This window comes from Oncorhynchus gorbuscha, linkage group LG04 (assembly GCF_021184085.1).
Source record: "Oncorhynchus gorbuscha isolate QuinsamMale2020 ecotype Even-year linkage group LG04, OgorEven_v1.0, whole genome shotgun sequence".
In the NCBI taxonomy this organism is placed as follows: domain Eukaryota; kingdom Metazoa; phylum Chordata; class Actinopteri; order Salmoniformes; family Salmonidae; genus Oncorhynchus; species Oncorhynchus gorbuscha.
In genome coordinates, this window is record NC_060176.1 from 32,557,286 (window position 1) to 32,582,026 (window position 24,741).

Consider the following 24,741-nt stretch of genomic DNA (forward strand, 5'->3'; position numbering starts at 1 on the left):
AGCTGGATAGGCTGTTTTATATGTTATACAGGTTGTTGGTGACTGCAACTCTGCTGTTGGCAACAATTTAATTATGTTTTTTTGCCAACGTTTACTGACAAAGGTCGTATTCAACGGGTGTTTGTAAATTCGTCAGTTATTCTGCACTCTGGCACACTCAAATGAGAGTGCTCTGAAAACAAGAGTAGAGCGCCAGAATGAATTTACCACCTACGTCTATCATCAGTTGTCGCAGTGACATTCTATTGAAATCGTTACTTGCATAGTGGAGTCTTTTGTTTGGGCTAGGCGTCCCGCTAGTGTGACAACCTCTGAAACTGGATGGTGCGCTATTCAAAGAAATAAAACCCACTCTGTTGGGACTAATGGTGCCACAAGCCCACACCTTCAGTTTCCTCAGATCTGTAAACAGGGTAGGGCTTAAGTAAGAGTACCTCCTCCAAGCTGCCCACTGCACTGAGACTAGGAAACACTGTCATCACTGATAAATCAACGATAATCTAGAATTTCAATAAGCATTCCTCTATGGCTGGCCATGCTTTCCACCTGGCTACCCCAACCCCGGCCAACAGCTCTGCACCCCCCGCAGCAACTTGCCCAATATCTGGATCCATACAAATCAGCTGGGCTAGACAATTCTTAAAAATATCCGTCGCCATTGTTGCAACCCCTATTACTAGTCTGTTCAGCCTCTCTTTATTATTGTCTGAGATTCCTAAAGATTGGAAATGGGGAGACACTCTAGACAAACTGTGAACCAACAGATCACAGACCATTTTGAATCCCACCGTACCTCTCCGCTAAGCAATCTGGTTTCAGAGCTGGTCACAGGTGCACCTCAGCCACGCTCAAGATCCTACACGATATCATAACCGCCATTGATAAGACAGTACTGTGCAGCCATCTTCATCAACCTGGCCACGGCTTTCAACTGTCAATCACCGTATTCTTCTCGGTAGACTCAACAGCATTGGTTTCTCAAATGACTGCATCTCCTGGTTCACTAACTACTTCTCACTGATAGAGTTCAGTGTTTCAAATCAGAAGGCCTGTTGTCCAGACCTCTGGTAGTCTCTATGGGGTGCCACAAGGTTCAATTCTCGGGCCGACACTTTTCTCTGTATATATCAATTATTTTGCTCTTGCTGTGGGTGATTCTTTCATCCACATCTATGCAGACAACACCATTCTGTATACATCTGGCCCCTCTGGACACTGTTAACAAATCTCAAAACGAGCTTCAATGCCATACAACATTCCTTCCGTGGCCTCCAACTGTTCTTAAATGCTAGTAAAACTAAATGCATGCTCTTCAACCGATCGCTGCCCGCACCCGCCCTCCCGACTAGCATCACTACTCTGGAAGATTCTGACTTAGAATATATGTGGACAACTATAAACACATACGTGTCTGGCTAGACTGTAAACTCTCCTTCCAGACTCACATTAAGCATCTCTAATCCACAGTTAAATCTAGATTTTGCTTCCTATTTCGCAAACAAAGCATTCTTCACTCATGCTGCCAAACATACCCTCGTAAAACGGACTATCCTACCAATCCTTGACTACGGCAATGTCATTTACAAAATAGTCTCCAACACTCTACTCAGAAAATTGGATGCAGTCTCTCACAGTGCCCTCCGTTTTGTCACCAAAGCCCCATATACTACCCACCGCTGCGACATGTATGATCTCGTTGGCTGGTCCTTGCTACATATTTGTCGCCAAACCCACTGGCTCCAGGTCATCTGTAAGTCTTTGCTAGGTAAAGCTCTGCCTTATCTCAGCTCACTTGTCACCATAGCAACACCCACCCGTAGCACTTGCTCTAGCAGGTATATTTCACTGGTCATCCCCAAAGCCAACACCTACTTTGGCTGCCTTTCCTTCCAGTTCTGCTTCCAATGACTGGAACGAATTGCCAAAATCACTGAAGTTAGAGACTTTCCTTCCTCACTAACTTTAAGCATCAGCTGTCAGAGCAGTTTACCAATCACTGCATCTGTATACAGCCCATCTGTAAATAGCCCATCCAGCTACCTCATCCCCATATTGTTATTTTTTGCTCTTTTGCACCCCAGTATCTGTACTTGCACATCATCTGCACATCTATCACTCCAGTGTTAATGAGAAATTCTAATTATTTTGCCACTATGGCCTATTTATTGCCTTACTGCCTAATCTTACTACATTAGCGCACACTGTACATAGATGTTTCTATTGTGTTATTGACTGTACATTTGCCTCTCTGTTGTTTTTGTTGCACTGCTTTGCTTTATCTTGGCCTGGTCGCAGTTGCAAATGAGAACTTGTTCTCAACTGGCCTACCTTGTTAAATAAAGGTGAAATATATATATTTTTTTAAATAAGAATCTCTGGAAGGTTGCAAGTTCAAATCCCTGAGCTGACAAGGTACAAATCTGTCGTTCTGCCCCTGAACATGCAGTTAACCCAGTGTTCCTAGGCCGTCATTGAAAATAAGAATTTGTTCTTAACTGACTTGCCTGGTTAAATAAAGGTAAAATAAAAAATTAACTATCTATTGTCAGCTAAATGTAGTAATAATCTGTGAACTGTCTTCGGCAAGTTTTAAATTGACACAATACCTGTTAGCAAAGGTGTCAGCTGGAGATAACTTGAAGGAGCTTGCAAGGATTTGTAGACTTGCATGATGTCTACTTTGATGTTAATGATCATTTTCTAATCTGAGAATAAATGGAGCTTAATATATTGATAAAAGTCACCTTGTCCGGAAGTGATTTACATGGTTATCAAAATGTTACGCCAGGGTTAGCGTACACGAAACACAGCCCTTATTTTAAGTGTTTCTAAAATTACCGATGAGAAAAATGTATGGCCATTTCCCTGTTTGACCGCTTGGTTTTATGGGCATCATGACACATCCACTGTGGAGCTCTATTATATTACACTCTAGGAACAAATCTAAACATTTTTCCTAAAGGTGTACAAACACTTGCCGCTGTAGTGGTACCCTTTAACGATCCAACTCAGATGTATTTATCTCAATCAAATCATTTCTGGGTAACAATGAAGTAATTTACTGTAATTATTCCCAAGTAAAATGATAAAAAAATAAACATGTAGCTTCTTAGCAAAGCGCAATTTGTCAAGCAAGAATTTTGCTACGATTGTCTGAGTGGGGAGGGGAATGCTGAAAGGTTTTCTTATTGGTCAATTAACTTATTTCACCAGGCAGACCAACTCCATCCCACCATTTTTCCCAAAACCCCATTCTTTCTCCATTATCTTCCCCCATAGGAATGGCTGGATGAACCAGAGGTACAGTTGAAGTCGGAAGTTTACATGCATTTAGGTTGGAGTTTTTTTACTCGCTTTTTAACCACTCCACAGATTTCTTGTTTACAAACTATAGTTTTGGCAAGTCAGTTAGGACATCTACTTTGTGCATGACACAAGTAATTTTTCCAACAATTGCTTACAGACAGATTATTTCACTTACAATTCACAGTATCACAATTCCAGTGGGTCAGAAGTTTACACTAAGTTGACTGTGCCTTTTAAACAGCTTGGAAAATTCCAGAAAATTATGTCATGGCTTTAGAATTTTCTGATAGGCTAATTGACATAATTTGAGTCAATTGGAGGTGTATCTGTGGATGTATTTCAAGGCCTACCTTCAAACTCAGTGCTTCTTTGCTTGACATCATGGGAAAATCAAAATAAATCAGCCAAGACCTCAGAAAAACAATTGTAGACCTCCACAATTCTGGTTCATCCTTGGGAGCAATTTAAAAATACCTGAAGGTACCACGTTCATCTGTACAAACAATAGTACACAAGTATCAGAGGTGTGGACTCGAGTCACATAACTTGGACTTTAGTCTCACTCGAGTCACAAATATGATGACTTGCAACTCTACTTTGACACCAATGACTCATAACTTGACTTGGACTTAAGCCTTATTGTGGGTGATAGTGGAGTCCTCTCCACTATTGGCGGATGAATTCAGATGGAGCGCTTGGAAAGAGGATACCCCAAATTATTATTTTCAGATATAAAGACGATGCTGTATCACCAATAAACAAATTGTAACTTGCAAAACATATGGGAAGAAAATTACAGACGGAGGCACAACAATTTCCAACGTTGTTCGACATTTGAAGCTGCACAAAGAATGGTCGTGGCTAATATAGCCGACAACTATATATTTTATTACTTTGCTAGGGTATCATGTAGGCTAGCGTAACGTTAAATCAATGAGCCGCCACACAGTCAGTCAGTGCGGGAACATGATCATTGCACCCAAGATTGAGCTACAACTGGCTAGGCAGTTGGTAGCCTAAATCCTGCCTGATGTTCCTAAAACAAGGTTGGGCGATTGTGGTTGGGTGATTGCGTACAAGTTTTTCTCATGGCTATTTCCATGGAAATGCAACGTTTATTTGGAAAGTAATAAATTATATAGATATTTTTAAAAGCATTCATGATTTGCGTAAATGTAATATACAAACTATTACTCTTTGTTAAACATATGAAATGGTATTACATTTGGTGAAGAGCACATTATGATTTGTTTAGGACTCGACTTGCCTGTCAAGTTAGACTTGAGACTTGACTCGGACTTGCCTGTCTTGACTTGGGACTTGACTTGGGCGCTGAGTGCTAAGACTTGAGACTTACTTGTAACTTGTAAACCAATGACTTGGTCCCACCTCTGGCAAGTATAAACACCATAGGACCATGCAGCCATCATATCGCTCAGGAAGGAAACGCGTTCTGTCTCCTAGAGAAAAGTGCAAATCAATCACAGAACAACAGCAAAGGAGCTTGTGAAGATGCTGGAAGAAACCGGTACAAAAGTATCTATATCCACAGTAAAACAATTCCTATATCGACATAACCTGAAAGGCTGCTCAGCAAGGAAGAAGCCACTGCTCCAAATCCGCCATAAGAAAAGCCAGACTACAGTTTGCAACTGCACATGGGGACAAAGATCGTACTTTTTGGAGAAATGGCCTCTGGTCTGATGAAATAAAAATATAACTGTTTGGCCATAATGACCATCGTTATGTTAGGAGGAAAAAAGGGGAGGCTTGCAAGCCGAAGAACACCATCCTAACCATGCTGCCACCCCCGTGCTTCATCATGTTGTGGGGGTGCTTTGCTGCAGGAGGGACTGGTGCACTTCACAAAATAGATGGCTTCATGAGGCAGGGAAATGATGTGGATATATTGAAGCAACATCTCAAGACATCCGTCAGGAATTTAAAGCTTGGTCTCAAATGGGTCTTCCAAATGGACATTGACCCCAAGCATGCTTCCAAAGTTGTGGCAAATTGGCTTAAGGAAATTAAGGTATTGGAGTGACCATCACAAAGCCCTGACCTCAATCCTATGGAAGATTTGTGGGCAGAATTGAAAAAGCTTGTGTGAGCAAGGAGGCCTACAAACCTGACTCAGTTACACCAGCTCTGTCAGGAAGAATGGGCCAAAATTCACCCAACATATTGTGGGAAGCTTGTGGAAGGCTATCCAAAACGTTTGACCCAAATTAAACAATTTAAAAAGGCAATGCTACCAAATACTAATCGAGTGTTTGTAAACGTCTGACATACTGGGAATGTGATGAAAGAAATAAAAGCTGAAATAAATCATTCTCTCTACTATTATTCTGACATTTCATGTTCTTAAAATAAAGTGGTGATCCTAACTGACCTAAGACAGGGAATTTTTACTCTGATTAAATGTCAGGAATTGTGAAAACTGAGTTTTTAAATGTATTTGGCTAAGGTGTATGTAAACTTCTTATTTCTAGTTTTAGGACTACAAACTTGTGAGCACTATATAAGTGTATTTTTGTACCCTAGTTCATACCTCAGGCCACATCAGGCCTCCAAGTAAGGCTGCAAAAGTCTGACTTTCCTCAGATTTTCCAAAAATCCTGGTTGTAAGGATTTTGGATTTCCTGCTTCTGTTTCCAGGAATATTCCAAACAGAATTTCTGGAAAACCTGGGAATTTGGGACAATTACCAAAATGTTGCAACCCTACCTGCAAGGGTTGTTACGTTTTGATACCGGAGCTCCGAGGAAGCTAACTTTGAAGCAGTGTGCCGATGCGTGCATCTCTTTATCAGAAGTACGCCAATAATGACGTCTGGCGCTTCTTTTGATCATAAGATGTGTGTTGCAAAATGTGAGATCCCACTGATTTCTCCTTATTTTCAGTGCTTTCTTCGATTCCAAGCTGCTTTCAAACACCAACCTCTACTGTACACCATACTATTTTGTACAAAACGTTTCACGTGACTGGTATTTTAGCAGGTAGAGTAGGTAACTATGGAACATTCCGTTACGTGAGGGTATATGGTTTAATCCGTCTGAAGACGCACTTAAATGTTTTGTGAAACCACACTTTCTGCACTGTTCAAATCATTTGTTTTAATTAGTATAGTATAAGCTTCTGTCTTAAGTATCCTAAATAGTGCCATAGATTACATTTTAGAAAAAACAGTCAACTTGAAGGCAAAAAAGAGAAGCGTGATGTAAGATGCAAGCCTGGTTTTCCAACTGATAATAGGCTCCTGAAAGCCAACAATTTATCGCTGCGCCATGGAGTTTTGATAAAAAGTGTGGGGGGAAAGCAATATTCACGCGCTGCTATTTATTGCTGACCAGCAGATGTCACTAATGTACATTGTGAAAAGATAATGAAAAACCGTTCTTCAACACAATTTGGTGAAAGCTCCAAAGCCTTCAGAAAGCCTTTGTTTCCCATCACCTGAACCAGACAGAAGTAGGATATCCAACAGTTGGAATTTGTATTAACCTGCAAACTACAATCAGAATGAATTCCAAGTTTAGAAACATTGTGAGGAGACTACTCAAGGCATATAAACTGGAACAAACATTTCAGTAACGAGTGCAAAAAATCTAACTGTTTGGATTAGTTTAGAAAAATGTATGTTATTTATCTTTGTGTGGCATACGACTAATCAATTCATGTACATGCACAAACATATATTGAAACAAACAATTCTGGATTTCAACCTGCAATAGAGCATGCTGGGAAATATGATAACGATGGGTGTAGTTTTCTGTTCTAGTGTCTTTGGGTCCATAGACTCAACACTTTGTTTTGTTTTTTGGGGGGTTGTTTTACAATGGAGAATTTGCAGTTTAGTTAAAGGGATATCAAGGTTCAGTGCAGTCAGTGCATGGCTCTGGGGTAGTCTCAGTGATCCCAGTTGCTGCTTAAACCACAGGGCTGGACTTCATAGAGCAGCTCAGATTAGGAGTAATGATCTAGGATCGGGCCCCCCACTCCAGGTCCATTCATTATAATCTAAAAGGCAAAAACTATCAGCACTCCTCTTTATGAATATTGGCCCTGATCTCCAAAGTCAATGACTCCAAACTGAGAGTTGCTGTTGGAACAGCTCAATGTCTGTGGAGCCACAAGGACTGGTAGGCTGGTTCTGACCAGGTTAGTTTCTATCACTGATGTTTGCTGCATCTCAGATTCTATCGATTTTATTTTGGTATACATTTTATCTGCTCATGGCAATGCTGTAACAATAGACAATAATTTTATACATTGACCCAGAGTGGAAGGTAGTTGAGGTGAATGAAGTGGGTTATTAGAGGCATGGTGAGGCACCAGGGAGTCTGTTCTTGCTCTTTCTCTCTCTCTGATGAATATGCTGCTTGTTGTAATGGAGACAGATGCTGTGCCAATGTCTCTGTTCAGGAAGTGACCACTGATCACAGCAGATCAGGAACAGGGGTCTGGATGCGCACAGCAGAAATACATCACATCATTCGCTGTGGGCAATATATTAAACTGTCTCATTCTCTTACTGTAGACACTGGTCTCATACACTGCAGCCATTCTAAATCTGAAAAAAACTTTATGGATATTCATGGGTGATTCTGTGGAATAGTCAACCTGCGCATGCCCAAATAATTGTAATTTCTAAATGAAAACCTGTTTACACTTATCCTTAAGGTCTATATGTTGGGATCATGCTTTATTTTAAAAGTTTAAGTAGGAAATTGCATGATTTTTGTCCATTTCAGAGTAGGAGGCCAAGTCTTAAAGGCTTTTCAGTTAATCATATTTCTTGGCTCACATCTGCCCCCCCATTTGAATGATGAAGATGAGATATTAATGAAGCAATACAGACCAAATTGAAGTGTCTAGAATTTTGTTTGCATGTTCTACAGTGTTGTAAAGACTGGGACAGGCAATCTAACGTTCATAATGTTTAAGAAAACAACATGCACCTCACATTGGATCATCTTGATCATCTCTGTATAGCTAACTTTCATCAAGGTTATATATGGTATTTTCATTGTCGATTCTTTTTCAACGTTGTGAAATCAGTAAAATTGCTAACGGTTTTTGGTGTTGATTATTGATCAATCAAATCTTAGATTCAGAAGCTTGTGCACTCAGCACATGGTGTGTGTGCTAGCTCATGTAGTATTCAGACTTTTACAGAAGCAATTGTTGGGTAGATACACCTAAACACTACCGTTCAAAAGTTTGGGGTCACTTAGACATGTTCTTGTTTTTGAAAGAAAATGACATTTTCTGTCCTTTAAAACAACATAAAATTGATCAGAAATGCAGAGTAGACATTGTTCATCTTGCAAAATACTATTGTAGCTGGAAATGGCAGATTCTTTATGGAATATCTACATAGGCGTACAGAGGCCCATTATCAGCAACCCTCACTCCTGTGTGCCAATGGCACATTGTGTTAACTAATCCAAGTTTATCATTTTAATAGGCTAATTGATCATTAGAAAACCCTTTCGCAATTATGTTAGCGTGGCTGAAAACTGTGCTGATTAAATAAGTAATAAAACTATCCTTTAGACTAGTTGAGTATCTGGCGCATCAGCATTTGTGGGTTCAAGTTCTGAAACTTGTCAGTCTATTGCTGTTCTGAGAAATTAACTATTCCATGTGAGAAATTGCCAAGAAACTGACGATCTCATACAACGCTGAGTACTACTCCCTTCACAGAACTGCGCAAACAGGCTCTAACCAGAATAGAAAGCGGAGTGGGAGATCCCGGTGTACAACTGAGCAAGTGGACAAGTACATTAGTGTCTAGTTTGAGAAACAGACGCCCCACAAGTCCCCAACAGGCAGCTTCATTAAGTAATACCTGCAAAACACCAGTCTCAACGTCAACAGTGAAAAGCCAACATCCTGGAGTTGTACACATAGCTAGTTTCAGCAGTAATTGTACATTGTTCCCTAAATTAAATTTAGCCGCTGAAAACCCCCCACTTGCTGGCCAACAGATGTTCTTGTGGAGTTTAAATTCAATAGGGTTTTCAGTACATTTATCTAAAGCCATCACTAAGTACCTTTTAATTTAGATTTTCTCAACATACACTAGAACATATGGAGAGAACGTTCCAGAATAATAGGGATGAATTAAAGAAAGCCATGTACAGTGCATTCGGTAAGTATTCAGACCCCTTCCCTTTTTCCACATTTTGTTGTTACAGCCTTATTCTAAAATGGATTAAATATTGTTTCCCCTCATTCATCTACACACAATTCCCCATAATGACAAGGTGAAAACAGGTTTTTAGCCATTTTTGCAAATGTATTTAAAAAAAACTTTATTTACACAAGTATTCAGACCCTTTTGTTATGAGACTTGAAATTGAGCTCAGGTGCATCCTGTTTCCATTGATCATCCTTGATCATCCATGTTTCTACAACTTGATTGGAGTCCACCTGTGGCAAATTAAATTGTTTTGACATGATTTGGAAAAGCACACACCTGTCTTAGGTCCCAGTTGACAGTGCATGTCGATGGGTGCTGACAGACAATCGTTGATGGATCTTTATAGAGCTCTGATCAGGACGATAAATTATTACGGGTGTATAGTTTATGAAACAGAGGCGAAGATTTGGCTTCAGAAACTCGACAGAATCCAGTAAAAAGCTATAAGAATGTGTATTGGTGCATTTAAATCAACATCTGTACATGCCATACTAGTGGATGCAGGTGAGATGCTTTTGGATATATGGCATAAACAATTGTCATTAGTTTATTGGGTTAGGTTGAAAAGCTGTGAGATTGAGCATCCCACTGCTACTGATCTAGATGACTGTTGGGAATATACAGTGGCTTTCAAAAGTATTCACCCCCTTTGGCATTTTTAATATTTTGTTGTGAAACAAACAAGAAATAAGACACACAAAAAATAACTTGAGTGTGCATAACTATTCACCCCCCCAAAGTCAATACTCTGTAGAAACACCTTTTGCAGCAATTGCAGCTGCAAGACTCTTGGGTTATGTCTCTATAAGCTTGGCACATGTCTCTATAAGTTTAGCACATCTAGTCACTGGGATTTTTGTCCATTCATCAAGACAAAATTGCTCCAGCTCCTTCAAGTTGGATGGGTTCCGCTGGTGTACAGCAGTCTTTAAGTCATATCACAGATTCTCAATTGGATTGAGGCCTAGGCTTTGACTAGGCCACTCCAAGGCATTTAAATCTCCCCTTAAACCACTCGAGTGTTGCTTTAGCAGTATGCTTAGGGTCATTGTCCTGCTGGAAGGTGAACTTCCGTCCCAGGCTCAAATCTCTTGAAGACTGAAACAGGTTACCCTCAAGAATTTCCCTGTATTTTCATTCCTTCAATTTTGACCAGTTTCCCAATCCCTGCCGATGAAAAACATGGTATTCTCGGGGTGATGATAGGTGTTGGGTTTGCGCCAGACAGTGTTTTACTTGATGGCAAAAAAGCTCAATTTTAGACTCATATGACCAGAGTACCTTCTTCTAAATGTTTGGGGAGTCTCCCACATACCTTTTGGCGAACACCAAAGCATTTTTGCTTTTGGATAAATAGCGTGCCCAATTTCAACTTCCTGCTACTCATGCCAGGAATATAAGATATGCATATTATTAGTGTATTTGGATAGAAACACTCTGAAGTTTCTAAAATTGTTTGAATCATGTCTGTGAGTATAACAGAACTTATGTAGCAGGCAAAACCCTGAGGACTAACCTTTCAGATTTATTTTTGGTCTCTGTCTGTCTCATTGGCAAATGATATTTCTTAGGAACCTTTTTTCAGTTCCAACCGCTTCCACTGGATGTCACCAGTCTTTGGAATTTGGTTGAGGTTATTCATTTGTGCAATGAAGAAGTAGGCCATCTAGGAACTGGGTAACACTGTTGATAGTGCGCAAGACATGAAAAGTAGCGTTGGTTTGTTGTCTTCCTGTATTGAACACAGACCAGTCTACAATTTGATCGATTTATTAACGTTTAAAAATACCTAAAGTTGTATTACAAAAGTAGTTTGACATTTTTTGGCAAAGATTATAGGCAACTTTTGAAATATTTTGTAGTTGACGTTGCGTTTTTTGGAAGCAGTTTTTTTCTGGATGAAACGCATCAAATAAATGGACATTTGGATATATATGGACGGAATTAATCGAACAAAAGGATCAATTGTGATGTTTATGGGACATATTGGAGTGCCAAAAAAAGAAACTTGTCAAATGTAATGCATGTTTTATATTTCATTTCTGCGTTTTGTGTAGCGCCTGTAGGATTGAAATATGCTACCCTCTTTGTTTACTATTGTGCCATCATCAGATAATGGCTTCTTATGCTTTCGACAAAAAGCCGTTTAAAAATCTGACATGTTGGCTGGATTCACAACGAGTGTAGCTTTAATTGAGTATCTTACATGTGTGATTTAATGAAAGTTAGATTTTTATATCATTTTTGTTTTTAAATTTGCTGCGCTGCATTTTCCCAGTTTTTTGCCCAAGTGGGACGCAACCGTCCCCTATACCAGAAGAAGTTAAGCAATGGCATTTTCCTGGCCACTCTTCCGTAATCCAAGCTCTGTGGAGAATTTCAATAAGCGTTTTTCTACGGCTGGCCGTGCTACCCCTACCACGATCAACAGCTCTCCACCCTCCACAGCAACTTGTCCAAGACTCCCCCATTTCTCCTTCACCCAAATCCAGATAGCTGATGTTCTGAAAGAGCTGCAAAATCTGAATCTGCTACAGACCTATATCTATTCTACCTTTCCTTTCGAAGGTCTTCGAAAGCCAAGTTAACAAGCAGATCACCGACCATTTTGAATCCCACCTTACCTTCTCCGCTATGCAATTTAGTTTCAGAGCTGGTCATGGGTGCACCTCAGCCACGCTCAAGGTCCTAAACTATATCATAACCGCCATTGATAAGAGACATTAACCTGTTACTCCTACCCCCTACTTTTTCGAACATTCTGTTAAAAATCGCGCAACATTTCAGCGCCCTGCTACTCATGCCAGGAATATAGTATATGCATATATGATTAGTATGTGTGGATAGAAACACTCAGACGTTTATAAAACTGGTTAAATCACGGCTGTGACTATAACAGAACGGGCGTTTCATCGAAAAGTGCAGGAAAATCTGATCACTGAAAATGGGAAAATATATCCATGCGCCACTTCAACCAATTGTTAAACGTGAACCACATTAAATGGGGCCGAGGTTGCAATACCTACAGCTTCCACACGATGTCAACAGTCTTGTCATTTGCCTACGATTTGTTTCTTGGTCAAACAGACACAAGGCAGCGCAGTTCTTCCGGTCTCCGACCGGATATTTTGGTTGAGATTTACCTGGACATTATTTCCAGATGTACAGCTATAGAATATACATCGCCTCGTGATCAACTTACATTTACATTTACATTTAAGTCATTTAGCAGACGCTCTTATCCAGAGCGACTTACAACTTGATCACTTATTAACGTTTACTAATACCTAAAGTTGCATTACAAAAGTATTTTGAAGTGTTTTGTGAAAGTTTATCGTCGACTTTTTTAATTTTAAAAAATGACGTTACGTTATAAAACGCTATTTTTTCCGTTGATCACACAGTCTTCATAGATCGATATCTAGGCTATATATGGACCGATTTAATCGAAAAAAAAGACCCAATAGTGATTTTTATGGGACATCTAGGAGTGCCAACAAAGAAGATGGTCAAAGGTAATGAATGTTTTATATTTTATTTGTGCGTTTTGTGTAGCGCCGACTATGCTAATTATTTTGTTTACGTCCCCTGCGGGTCTTTTGGGGTGTTACATGCTATCAGATAATAGCTTCTCATGCTTTCGCCGAAAAGCATTTTAAAAATATGACTTGTTGCCTGGATTCACAACGAGTGTAGCTTAATTCAATACCCTGCATGTGTATTTTAATGAACATTTGAGTTTTAACGAGTGCTATTAGCATTTAGCGTAGTGCATTTGCATTTCCAGATGTCTAGATGGGACGCCTGCGTGTCAGGTAGGAGCAAGAGGTTAATGTGCAGCCATATTCATCGACCTGGCCACGACTTTCGACTCTGTCAATCACCACATTCTTATCGGCAGACTCAACAGACTTCTCTGATAGAGTTCAGTGTGTGAAATCGGAGGGGCTGTTGTCTGGATCTCTGGTAGTGTCTATGGGGGTGCCACACGGTTCAATTCTCAGGCCGACTCTCTTCTCTGTATACATCAATGATGTTGCTCTTGTTGCTTTGGTCACCAAAGCAACACCCACCCACACCCACACCCAAAGCCAATTCTTCCTTTGACTGCCTTTCCTTCAAGTTCTCTGCTGCCAATGACTAGAACGAACTGCAAAAATCACTGAAGCTGGAGACTCATATCTCCCTCACTAACTTTAGGCACCAGCTGTCAGAGCAGCTCACAGACCACTGCACCCGTACATAGCCCTTTGTAAATATCCCCTCCAACTACCTCATCCCCATACTGTTATTTATTTACTTATTTTTCTTGCTCATTTACACCACAGTATCTCTACTTGCACATTAATCTTCTGCACATCTACCATTCCAGTGTTTTAATTGCTATATTGTAATTACTTCGCCACCATGGCTTATTTATTGCCTTACCTCCATTATCCTACCTCATTTAAACATGCAGCATATAGACTTTTTCTACTCTATTATTGACTGCATGTTTGTTTATTCCATGTGTAACTCTGTTGAATCTGTCAAACTGCTTTGCGTTATCTTGGCCAGGTCGCATTTGCAAATGAGAACTTACTCTTAACTAAACTACCTGGTTAAATATAGGTGAAATAAAAATAAATAAATAAAAAATGTAAGGGCTTCAAAGAAAAGGGGTGAATACATATGCACGCACCACTTTAAAAGAAATGTTATTTTTTTAATACCACTTCACCAATTTGGACTATTTTGTATGTCCATTAAATGATATCCAAATAAAAATCAATTGAAATTACAAGTTGTAATGCAACAAAAATAGTACTAACATCAAGGGGGATGAATACTTTTGCAAGGCACTGTACTAGTAGACAAGGCAGTGGTTTTGGTAGGACAGTTGGCAAGCTTGCTGATGAGAGCGGTTTGAGTGAGTTGGAAGTTGGCCCTTCTGTGGTGATGGGGGATGTTACTCCATGGTTACTCCCAGATCCTGTTGTTGATCTAACCTAGATAGAGAAAAGGAAATATTGGTCAGAAGTCATTGATATAGGGAAACTGGTTGACAAATACTGTACATACACTACGGGTCAGAAGTTTTAGACCACCTACTCATTCAAGGGTTTTTCTTTATTTGTACTATTTTCTACCTATTTTCAACCTTCTCTCTCTCTCTCTCTCTCTCTCTCTCTCTCTCTCTCTCTCTCTCTCTCTCTCTCTCTCTCTCTCTCTCTCTCTCTCTCGTCTGTACGGGACTTGCGGTGATGGGACGAAACTGTAACTACCAATGGGATATCATACAAAAGGGGTAAAAAAAAATCTCATAGAAGAAATGCATGTCAGAGCAAAAACCAAGCCATGCAGTAGAAGGAATTGTCCGTAGAGTTCCGAGACATGATTGTGTAGAGGCACAGATCTGGAGAAGGGTACCAAAAAATGTCTGACCTCACACTCAACGTCAACAAAACTATGGAGATGATTGTGGACTTCAGGAAACAGCAGAGGGAACACCCCCCTATCCACATCGATGGAACAGTAGTGGAGAGGGTAGTAAGTTTTAAGTTCCTCGGCATACAAATCACAGACAAACTGAATTGGTCCACTCACACAGACAGCATTGTGAAAAAGGCGCAGCAGCGCCTCTTCAACCTCAGGAGGCTGAAGAAATTGGGCTTGTCACCAAAAGCACTCACAAACTTCTACAGATGCACAATCGAGAGCATCCTGGCGGGCTGTATCACCGCCTGGTACGGCAACTGCTCCGCCCACAACCTCTCCAGAGGGTAGTGAGGTCTGCAAACGCATCACCGGGGGCAAACTACCTGTCCTCCAGAACACCTACACCACCCGATGTTACAGGAAGGCCATAAAGATCATCAAGGACAACAACCACCCGAGCCACTGCATGTTCACCCCGCTATCATCCAGAAGGCGAGGGCAGTACAGGTGCATCAAAGCCGGGACCGAGAGACTGAAAAACAGCTTCTATCTCAAGGCCATCAGACTGTTAAACAGCCACCAGTATCCTTCTCACCCCCCCCCCTTTAAGATTTAGATGCACTATTGTAAAGTGACTGATCCACTGGATGTCATAAGGTGAATGCACCAATTTGTAAGTCGCTCTGGATAAGAGTGTCTGCTAAATGACTTAAATGTAAATGTAATTGAGTGGCTGCTGCCAACACACTGACACTGACTCAACTCCAGCCACTTTAATAATGGGAATGGATGGGAAATGATGTAAAATATATCACTAGCCACTTTAAACAATGCTACCTAATATAATGTTTACATACCCTACATTATTCATCTCATATGCATACGTATATACTGTACTCTATATCATCTACTGCATCTTTATGTAATACATGTATCACTAGCCACTTTAACTATGCCACTTTGTTTACATACTCATCTCATATGTATATACTGTACTCGATATCATCTACTGTATCTTGCCTATGCTGCTCGGTACCATCACTCATTCATATATCTTTATGTAATAATAATAATAATATATGCCATTTAGCAGACGCTTTTATCCAAAGCGACTTACAGTCATGTGTGCATACATTCTACGTATGGGTGGACCCAGGAATCGAACCCACTACCCTGGTGTTACAAGCGCCATGCTCTACCAACTGAGCTACAGTACATATTCTTTATCCCCTTACACTGTGCATAAGACAGTAGTTTTGGAATTGTTAGTTAGAATACTTGTTGGTTATTACTGCATTGTCGGAACTAGAAGCACAAGTGTATGTGACAAATACATTTGATTTGATTTAGTGAGTGTTGCAACTGAGTTCAGACCATTTTTATGCGCTACGCACTTCAGCACTCGACGGGCCAGTTATGTGAGCTTGTATGGCTTACCACTTTGCGGCTGGGCCGTTGTTGCTCATTGACGTTTCCCTTTCACAATAACAGAACTTATAGTTGACCGGGGAAACGTTAGCAGGGCAGAAATTTGAAGAACTGACTGGAAAGGTGGCAATCTATCAAATCCACTAATTTGAAGGGGTATTGACATACTTTTGTATACATAGTGTACCTTAAAAAAAGGTAAGGCTGTGTTTCAGAAAACCAGTCAGTATCTGGTGTGACCACCATTTGCCTCATGCAGCGCAACACATCTCCTTCACATAGAGTTGATCAGGATGTTGATCGTGGACTGAGGAATGTTGTCACACTCCTCTTCAATGGCTGTGCAATGTTGCTGGATATTGGCAGGAATTGGAACATGCTATCGATCCAGAGCATCCCAAACATACTCAATGGGTGACGTGTCTGGTGAGAACTGGGACATTTTCAGCTTCCAGGAATTGTGTAATGCACGACATGGGGCAAATGCATTATCATGCAGAAACATGAGGTGATGGTGGCAGATGAATGGGCCTCAGGGTCTTGTCACGGTATCTCTGTTCTTTCAAATTGCCATCGATAAAATGCAATTGTGTTTATTGTCCGTAGCTTATAACATACCGCCACCATGGGGCACTCTGTTCACAACGTTGACATTGGCAAACAGCTCGTCCACACAACCCCATACACGCTGTCTGTCATCTGCCATGTTGAGCTTCAATTGACGGACAGATACTCTAACATTCTCCTGCAAAATGGCTTGATAAACTTGGGAATTCATTTTTCCGTTGATGATAGCAGTCGTTGATAGCAAGCTGTCCGGGCACTAAGGCAGCAAAGCAGCCCCAAACCATGATGCTCCCTCCACCATACTTTACAGTTGGGATGCGGTTTTGATGTTGGTGTGCCTTTTTTTTACACACAGTGTTGTGTGTTACTTCGAAACATCTCAACTGTAGTTTCATCTGTCCACAGAATATTTTGGCAGTAGTGCTGTGAAACATCCAGGTGCACTTTTGCAAACTTCAGATGAGCAGCAATGTTTTTTTGGGGCAGCAGTGTCTTCTTCTGTGGTGTCCTCCCATGACTCCATTCTTATTTAGTGTTTTATGTATGGTAGACTCGTCAACAGAGGTGTTAGCATGTTCCAGAGATTTCTGTAAGTCTTTAGCTGACACTCTAGGATTCTTCTTAACCTCATTGAGAATTCTGCACTGTGCTCTTGCAGTCATCTTTGCAGGACGGCCACTCCTAGTGAGAGTAGCAACAGTGCTAAACATGATCCATTTTTATAGATCATTTGTCTTACCATGGACTGATGAACATCAAGTCTTTTAGATATACTTTTGTAACCCTTTCCTGTTATGCGGGTGAATGAGGACCCAAAAGCGACTTGGCGAAAACAGAGTCTTTAATCCAGTAAAGTAAAAATACAATCAAAAAACACAATTTCCACTCGTAATGACGAGAACCGACTGGAGACTCGATCTTGAACTGCAGGTTGCCTCGGGAAGGCACTTTTTAGCAGACTCAGACACCTGCTCACCACGCAGCATCTGAGGGAAACACGACACGACAGGGCGATACACAGACACAGCACGGTGAACAATAGACAAGGATCCGACAAGGACAGAAGTGGAAAACAAGGGGAGAAATAGGGACTCTAATCAGAAGACAAAATAGGGAACAGGTGTAAAAAGACTAAATGAGTGAGTTAGGAGAATGAGGAACAGCTGGGAGCAGGAACGGAACGATAGAGAGAGGAGAGAGAGGGAGGGGGAGAGAGAGGGATAGAAAAAGGGAACGAACCTAATAAGACCAGCAGGGGGAAACGAACAGAAGGGAAAGCATAATGACAAGACAATATATGACAAAACATGACATTTCCAGCATTATGCAAGTAAACACTTCTTAATCTTAGTTCTTCTGAGATCTCTTTTGTTCCAAGCATGGTTCACATCAGGCAATGCTTCTTCTGAATAGCAAACTCAAATTTTGTGAGTGTTTTTAATAGGGCAAGGCTAATGTTGTTCACTCTGGAAGATAACCAGCCATGTCAACGGCATTGGTGATGAGCGTTGTAGGATAGTCTCACTTATTCTCGATATCTGACCCTATTACGGCTACTGAGACGCTAGCGTCTCTCCTGGCCAATAGCCTGGGGAAATGCATAGCGCCAAATTCAGATAGTACTCGATAAAACTTAAACTTTCATTAAATCATACATGCGGGGTATTCAATTAAAGCTACACTCGTTGTGAATCCAGCCAATATGTCAGATTTTTTAAATGCTTTTCTGCGAAAGCATGAGAAGCTATTATCTGATAGCATGCACCCCTCCGAAATACCTGAATGAGATGTAAACAAAATAATTAGCGTAGCCGGCGCTACACAAAATGCTGAAATAAAATATAAAACATGCATTACCTTTGACGAGCTTCTTTGTTTGCACTCCAATATGCCCCATAAACATCACAATTGGTTATTTTTTTCAATTAATTCTGTCCATGTATACCCAAAATGTCCATTTATAAAGCCCGTCTGATCCAGAAAAAAACAGCTTTCCAAAACGCAACGTCATTACAATTTTTTTTTAAAGTTGCCTATAAACTTTGCCAAACTACTTTTGTAATCCAACTTTAGGTATTTTTAAACGTTAACAATCGATCAAATTGATGACGGGGCGATCTGTATTCAATAGCAGCATGTCAACAAATCATGGACGATTTTCTCTCTTTCATAACTATCCACAGTGTAACCTCTGACAGGAAGTGCCTATTCTTCATTTCACCAAAGATTAACTTCAACCCAATTCCCAAGACTGGCGACATCGTGTTGAAGTTGTAGGAACTGTAAACTGCGCGCTATCTAATTTCCCTTGACATAGACAATACATGGAACTGGCGGAGGGATTTTTTTTCTTTTTACTGAACAGTTTTTCCTTGGGGTTTTGCCTGCTACACAAGTTCTGTTATAGTCACAGACATGATTTCACCATTTTTATAAACTTCTGCGAGTTTTCTATCCACACATACTAATCATATGCATATACTATATTCCTGGCATGAGTAGCAGGATGTTGAAATTCTGCACAATTTTTATCAAAAAGTTGAAAAAATGCACCCTAACCTCTAAGATGTTATTAAGACCGCTAATCAGCTGTCCCAGTGATTGTCTGAGATGAGCTTCTCGCCGCTTCCTCCTCGTGTTGGTATTCAGGATTCAGACCACGATGGACATGAGCTGCAGCTCTTCGTCTCTCTGGTCTAAAGGAAGGTGAGTTTGTTTCTTCACCTCGTGTTGAGGTTCAGAGTTTGACTAATTTAAAACATGTAGCTCTACACCTCACATTTCCTGTACTAAAAGTGGATTCCTCTTCCAAGACTTTATACACTCTTGGTAAAAAAAAAGTCCATTCCGTCATGCTGACAAGATCTCTGACCTCACTCTGAGCGTGGCTAGTTAGTTACTGGGCAATGGATATCAAAAACTATTATATCATTACAAAACTAAAATCCCATTCCTATCTTAACACAAATACCTTAATCACTTTTCTTATTGTATTCACAGCATATTGGGATGAAAACTTGACAGATAAAGGGGTATCCTTTCCAAGTTACAGTATTTGGTCCATACAGTTTTTTAATAACATTACAAAATGAAAAACAAAATGACATTAGTTTTCCATAGTCCTCCACTGATCATTTCCCACATTCCCCATGTTAGAATTCGTGTTCCATTTTCTACTTTTAGAGTTTTGGGCGGTCAACAGTCTCTGGAGACAAATGCATTCCTTTAGTTGAAACGGGTAGAGGGAATAGTTCTCTACTGCTTAAATTTATGACCGGGGTGGAGGTGTCAAAACTCACCCCCCCCCCCCCCCCGTTTCCGGGCGAGAGAGGGTCTGGTTATTGTCAGTCATTGCCAAGCTGATCTGACCCACTCTGATCCTCACAGGACAGTCATGAAACTTGGGAAAGGAGAAATGCTCTCTAACAGCGATGTTAGAGCTTTTTGTGCTTTTGGAACATTTCTGGGATCTTTTATTTCAGCTCATGAAACATGGGAACAGTCACTTTACATGTTGCGTTATATATTTTATATGCAATGCCCACTGGACAAAAAGTGTGGATACGGCATACACCTGTCTATAGAACCCACTATATCACTGAGTACACCCTTCTGTAGTCTTTTTTTTAAATGAAATCATACCAAATATTCAGAATTCAGAAAAGTGGATTGGCCGTGTAAGCACATGCATATTGTCTCATTTACATATTTTGTTTCAGTATTTCAGAAAGATTGTAATATTTTTTATATATATGTATTTGTGTCTACATTCAACTGATAAAGCTTAATTTTGATATACAGTACCGGTCAAAAATTTTGACACACCTACCATTCAAGGGTTTTTCTTTATTTTTTACTATTTTCTACATTGTAGAATAATAGTGAAGACATCAAAACTATGAAATTACACATATGGAATAATGTAGTATCAAAAAAGTGTTAAACAAATATTTTATATCTGAGTTTCTTCAACGTAGCCACCTTCGGCCTTGATGACAGCTTTGCACACTCTTGGCATTCTCTCAACCAGCCACACCTGGAATTATTTTCAAACATTCTTGAAGGAATTCCCACATGCTGAGCACTTGTTGGCTGCTTTTCCTTCACTCTGCGTTTCAACTCGTCCCAAACCATCTCAATTGGGTTTAGGTCGGGTGATTGTGGAGTCCAAGTCATCTGATGCAGCACTCCATCACTCTCCTTCTTGGTCAAATAGCCCTTACACAGCCTGGAGGTGTGTTGGGTCTTGTCCTGTTGAAAACAAATGATAGTCCCACTAAGCACAAACCAGATGAGATGGTGTATCACTGTTGAATACTGTGGTAGCCATGCTGGTTAAGTGTGCCTTGAATTCTAAATAAAGCAGACAGTGTCACCAGCAAAGCACCCCAACACCATCACACCTCCTCCTCCATAATTCACGATGGGAACCACACATATGGAGAGCATCCATTCACCTACTCTGAGTCTCACAAAGACATGGTGGTTGGAACCAAACATCTCAAATTTGGACTCCTCAGACCAAAGAAAAGATTTCCACCAGTTGCTCATGTTTCTTGGCCCAAGCAAGTCTCTTCTAATTATTGGTGTCCTTTAGTAGTGGTTTCTATGCAGCAATTCGAACACGAAGGCCTGTTTCATGCAGTCTCTGAACAGTTGATGTTGAGATGTGTCTGTTACTTGAACTCTGAAGCATTTATTTGGGCTGCAATTTGAGGTGCAGTTAACTCTAACTCTGGGTCTTCCTTTCCTGTGGCGATCCTCAATAGCGCCAGTTTCATCATAGCCCTAGATGTTTTTTTCGACTGCACTTGAAGAAACGTTCAAAGTTCTTGACATTTTATGGATTGACTGAGCTTAATTTCTTAAAGTAATGATGGATTGTCATTTTTCTTTGCTTATTTGTTCAGTTCTTGCCATAATATGGACTTGGTCATTTACCAAATAGGGCTATCATCTGTATACCATCCCTACCTTGTCACAAGGTTGCAAGTTCAAATCCCCGAGTTGACAAGTCGTTCTGCCCCAGAACAGGCAGTTAACTCACTGTTCCTAGGCCGTCATTGAAAATAAGAATTTGTTCTTAACTGACTTGCCTAGTTAAATAAAAGGTCAAATAAAAATATATCAAATTAAAACAACACAACTGATAGGCTCAAATGCATTAAGAAGGAAATAAATTCCACAAATTAACTTTTAACTAGGCACACCTGTTAATTTCAAAGCATTCCAGGTGATTACTTCAATAAGCTGCTTGAGAGAATGCCAAGAGTGTGCAAAGCTGTCATCAAGGCAAAGGGTGGCTACTTTGAAGAATCTCAAATATAAAATATATTTTGATTTGTTCAACAATTTATTTGTTACTACATTATTCAACGTGTTATTTTACAATGTGGAAAATAGTTTTTTTTTTAATTAAGAAAAAACATTGAATGAGTAGGTTGTCCAAACCTTTGACAGGAACTGCATATAAAGCGGAAAAAATTACACGTTAGAGTGTGGTGCCTGACCTTGTATACTATATTCAGCCTAACTATTCAGTAATGTCCATAATATTGAAATTGCCCTCATATTTTAACAGAAATGTATATTGATGTTGTACATCTACAATTCCACGTCTATTTTCTGTATGATATAGTGGGATGTGTTTCTAATTGTCCGTGTGTTGTTCTACATGAAATCAATCACCTTTTTGACCTCACTCATGTTGATTTGAACAAGTGATGGGATGGGCTATGCAAAACCTATCAACTTTGACAACCTATATCTCCCGAATGGTTGGACATTCAGGTCTAAAATTCACATTCCAACTATTTCTACTATATGCAAACGTATGTAAAGTGTGTGTGTGTTTCTCTCTCTCTCTTGTCAGATTCTGTGGGGATGGAGTTGAGCAGAAGAGAGGTGCCTCTGTATGTGAGTATGTCCCATTACTGAGTTGTGTTCCACCACCATTTTTTTTAATATTCAGAGCTGGTTCCAGCTAAAATTGCAGACGGCCGGGACATGGATTCGAACTAGAATTCCCGTCTATTGTTATATTTTCCACCACAAAATGGTTTGTGTTGGAGTGAACAATGAGAGAAGGGAGAGTGGGTCTCCTCTCCTCCCTCTGTGACTTTGGCAGGTTTTGAGAAGGTCTGAGGCTGGGATGATGTTTATCACCATACACAAGTTTATGTTTTCGTCCCAAATGGCTTCCTAAATAATGCACTACTTTTGACCTGGGCCCATATAGCTCTGGTCAAAAGTAGTGCGTTATGTGGAGATGTATTATTTTGGAATCCATTTAGTAAAACTGATATGTTTAAAGTTTTGTCTCAAGCGTTTAACCCTTTGTGAGAGGGAAGTGATCATTGCCGCTACCTTGTTATCCACGGACTGAGGAGCAAACTAAAAAGGAAATTCAGAAAGTCTATGAGGCTAGTGGAAGTTCATAAAACAATGCCTCTATAGCGATAAAAAACTGTTTTTTCGGCCATTAGCCGTCTTCATGAAAAACCGTGATGAAGACTTGCCTTCTTAAATAAAGGTTTAAAAAAGACTATGAGCCGAAACATGTTGGTTTTTATGAATAAAGAAGCGCTTTTTTAACATCCACTGCCCTTCAAGATCTGCTGAATTAATTTTCATTGCAACCCTTCATGAGAGCAAAGATATGGGTATGTTGAGGACATAGTAATGGAATATTGATAGAAAGGTAAGGGTATATTGATTGAATGCAGACCTCTCGTATCTCCCTGAGTAAGGTCAAAGAAAGGTGAGGGGTTGAGGACTTCACTGCATACAGTATAACTACTTTCAGACTCAGACTTCTTATTTCCAAACTTGCATTTGCAATATTTAATGCAACATTCTAGCTTTCAACTCATTGATAAGCTAAAATTCAATAGATTTTTATTGCAATCCTCAGCGCTGGAGATATTGTATGTATTGTTTCTTAGCTCAAGAATGATTTTTAACATCCCTTGTAAACATTACATTCTATTGTACAGAATATTTCCAGTCTATCAACGCACTGACTTTAATGTAACTATGCATTAGTCAATTTGAAAAGTTAATTTAAAAAGGTTAATCATATTTTTACTAAGGTGTGTTTTATTTGCTAGTAAACTTACATGACGAAGAAAAGCACTTTATTCTGGTAATGGTTTGAAAAGTCGTTTTTTGTTTTTGGTCACTTTGAACAAATTATCAAATGTGTCTATTAGCTTAGCTTAAGCCTCAGCTGTCTCCCAAAAGGCACCCTGACCCTAACCCTACACAGTGCACTACTTTTGACCAAATCCCTATGGTAGTGCCCTATATAGGGAATAGAGTGCCATTGGGTGCAACATCAGTCTAATCATGATCGTTTTGGTTCTAGAGCCTTTTATAGATTTTTGAGACTGAGTCAAGTGAATAAACCAACAATGTATGGTCATCTGAAGATGAAAGTTATATTTTGGAGCCTACAGTGGTTCATCCTTTAAAAGTTGCAGCATACTGCAACGCAGTTTGAATTGTGCTGCAAAATTCTATGGCACGTTATTTAAGTTTGAACCACTGGTACCATTAATGCTAGTTAGTGATAGTTTGACCACCAGAGGGCATCTTTGAGACGCATTTGATAGCCTTCAATAGTGGCTGTACTAGAGAATGCGGGCATGTGGGAGACCGGGGTTAAATTCCCCGACGGGGAGGAAGGAGTTGGCTGTCCTTGTAAATAAGAATTTGTTCTGAACTGACTTGCCTAGTTAAATAAAGGTTACACTAAGAGCATATCATTTCTACACCTTAATTATATAGTTATAGTCTAACCAATACCCAAACAG

At 40.0% G+C, this 24,741-nt stretch overlaps 1 protein-coding gene across 2 annotated transcripts in view; it reads left to right on the forward strand.

The window, feature by feature from the left end:
- LOC124033964 (rho guanine nucleotide exchange factor 28-like) overlaps positions 1–24,741 on the forward strand; it is a 202,178-nt gene that overhangs the window by 16,140 nt on the left and 161,297 nt on the right. The window contains exon 2 of one of the 2 annotated variants that reach the window (XM_046346515.1): positions 22,800–22,843. In XM_046346515.1, coding sequence (XP_046202471.1) covers positions 22,811–22,843 — 33 coding nt within the window. In that variant the 5' untranslated portion in view covers positions 22,800–22,810. Of the gene's footprint in view, positions 1–22,745; positions 22,844–24,741 lie in introns of those variants that run through there. The other variant, XM_046346516.1, reaches the window with a different exon arrangement.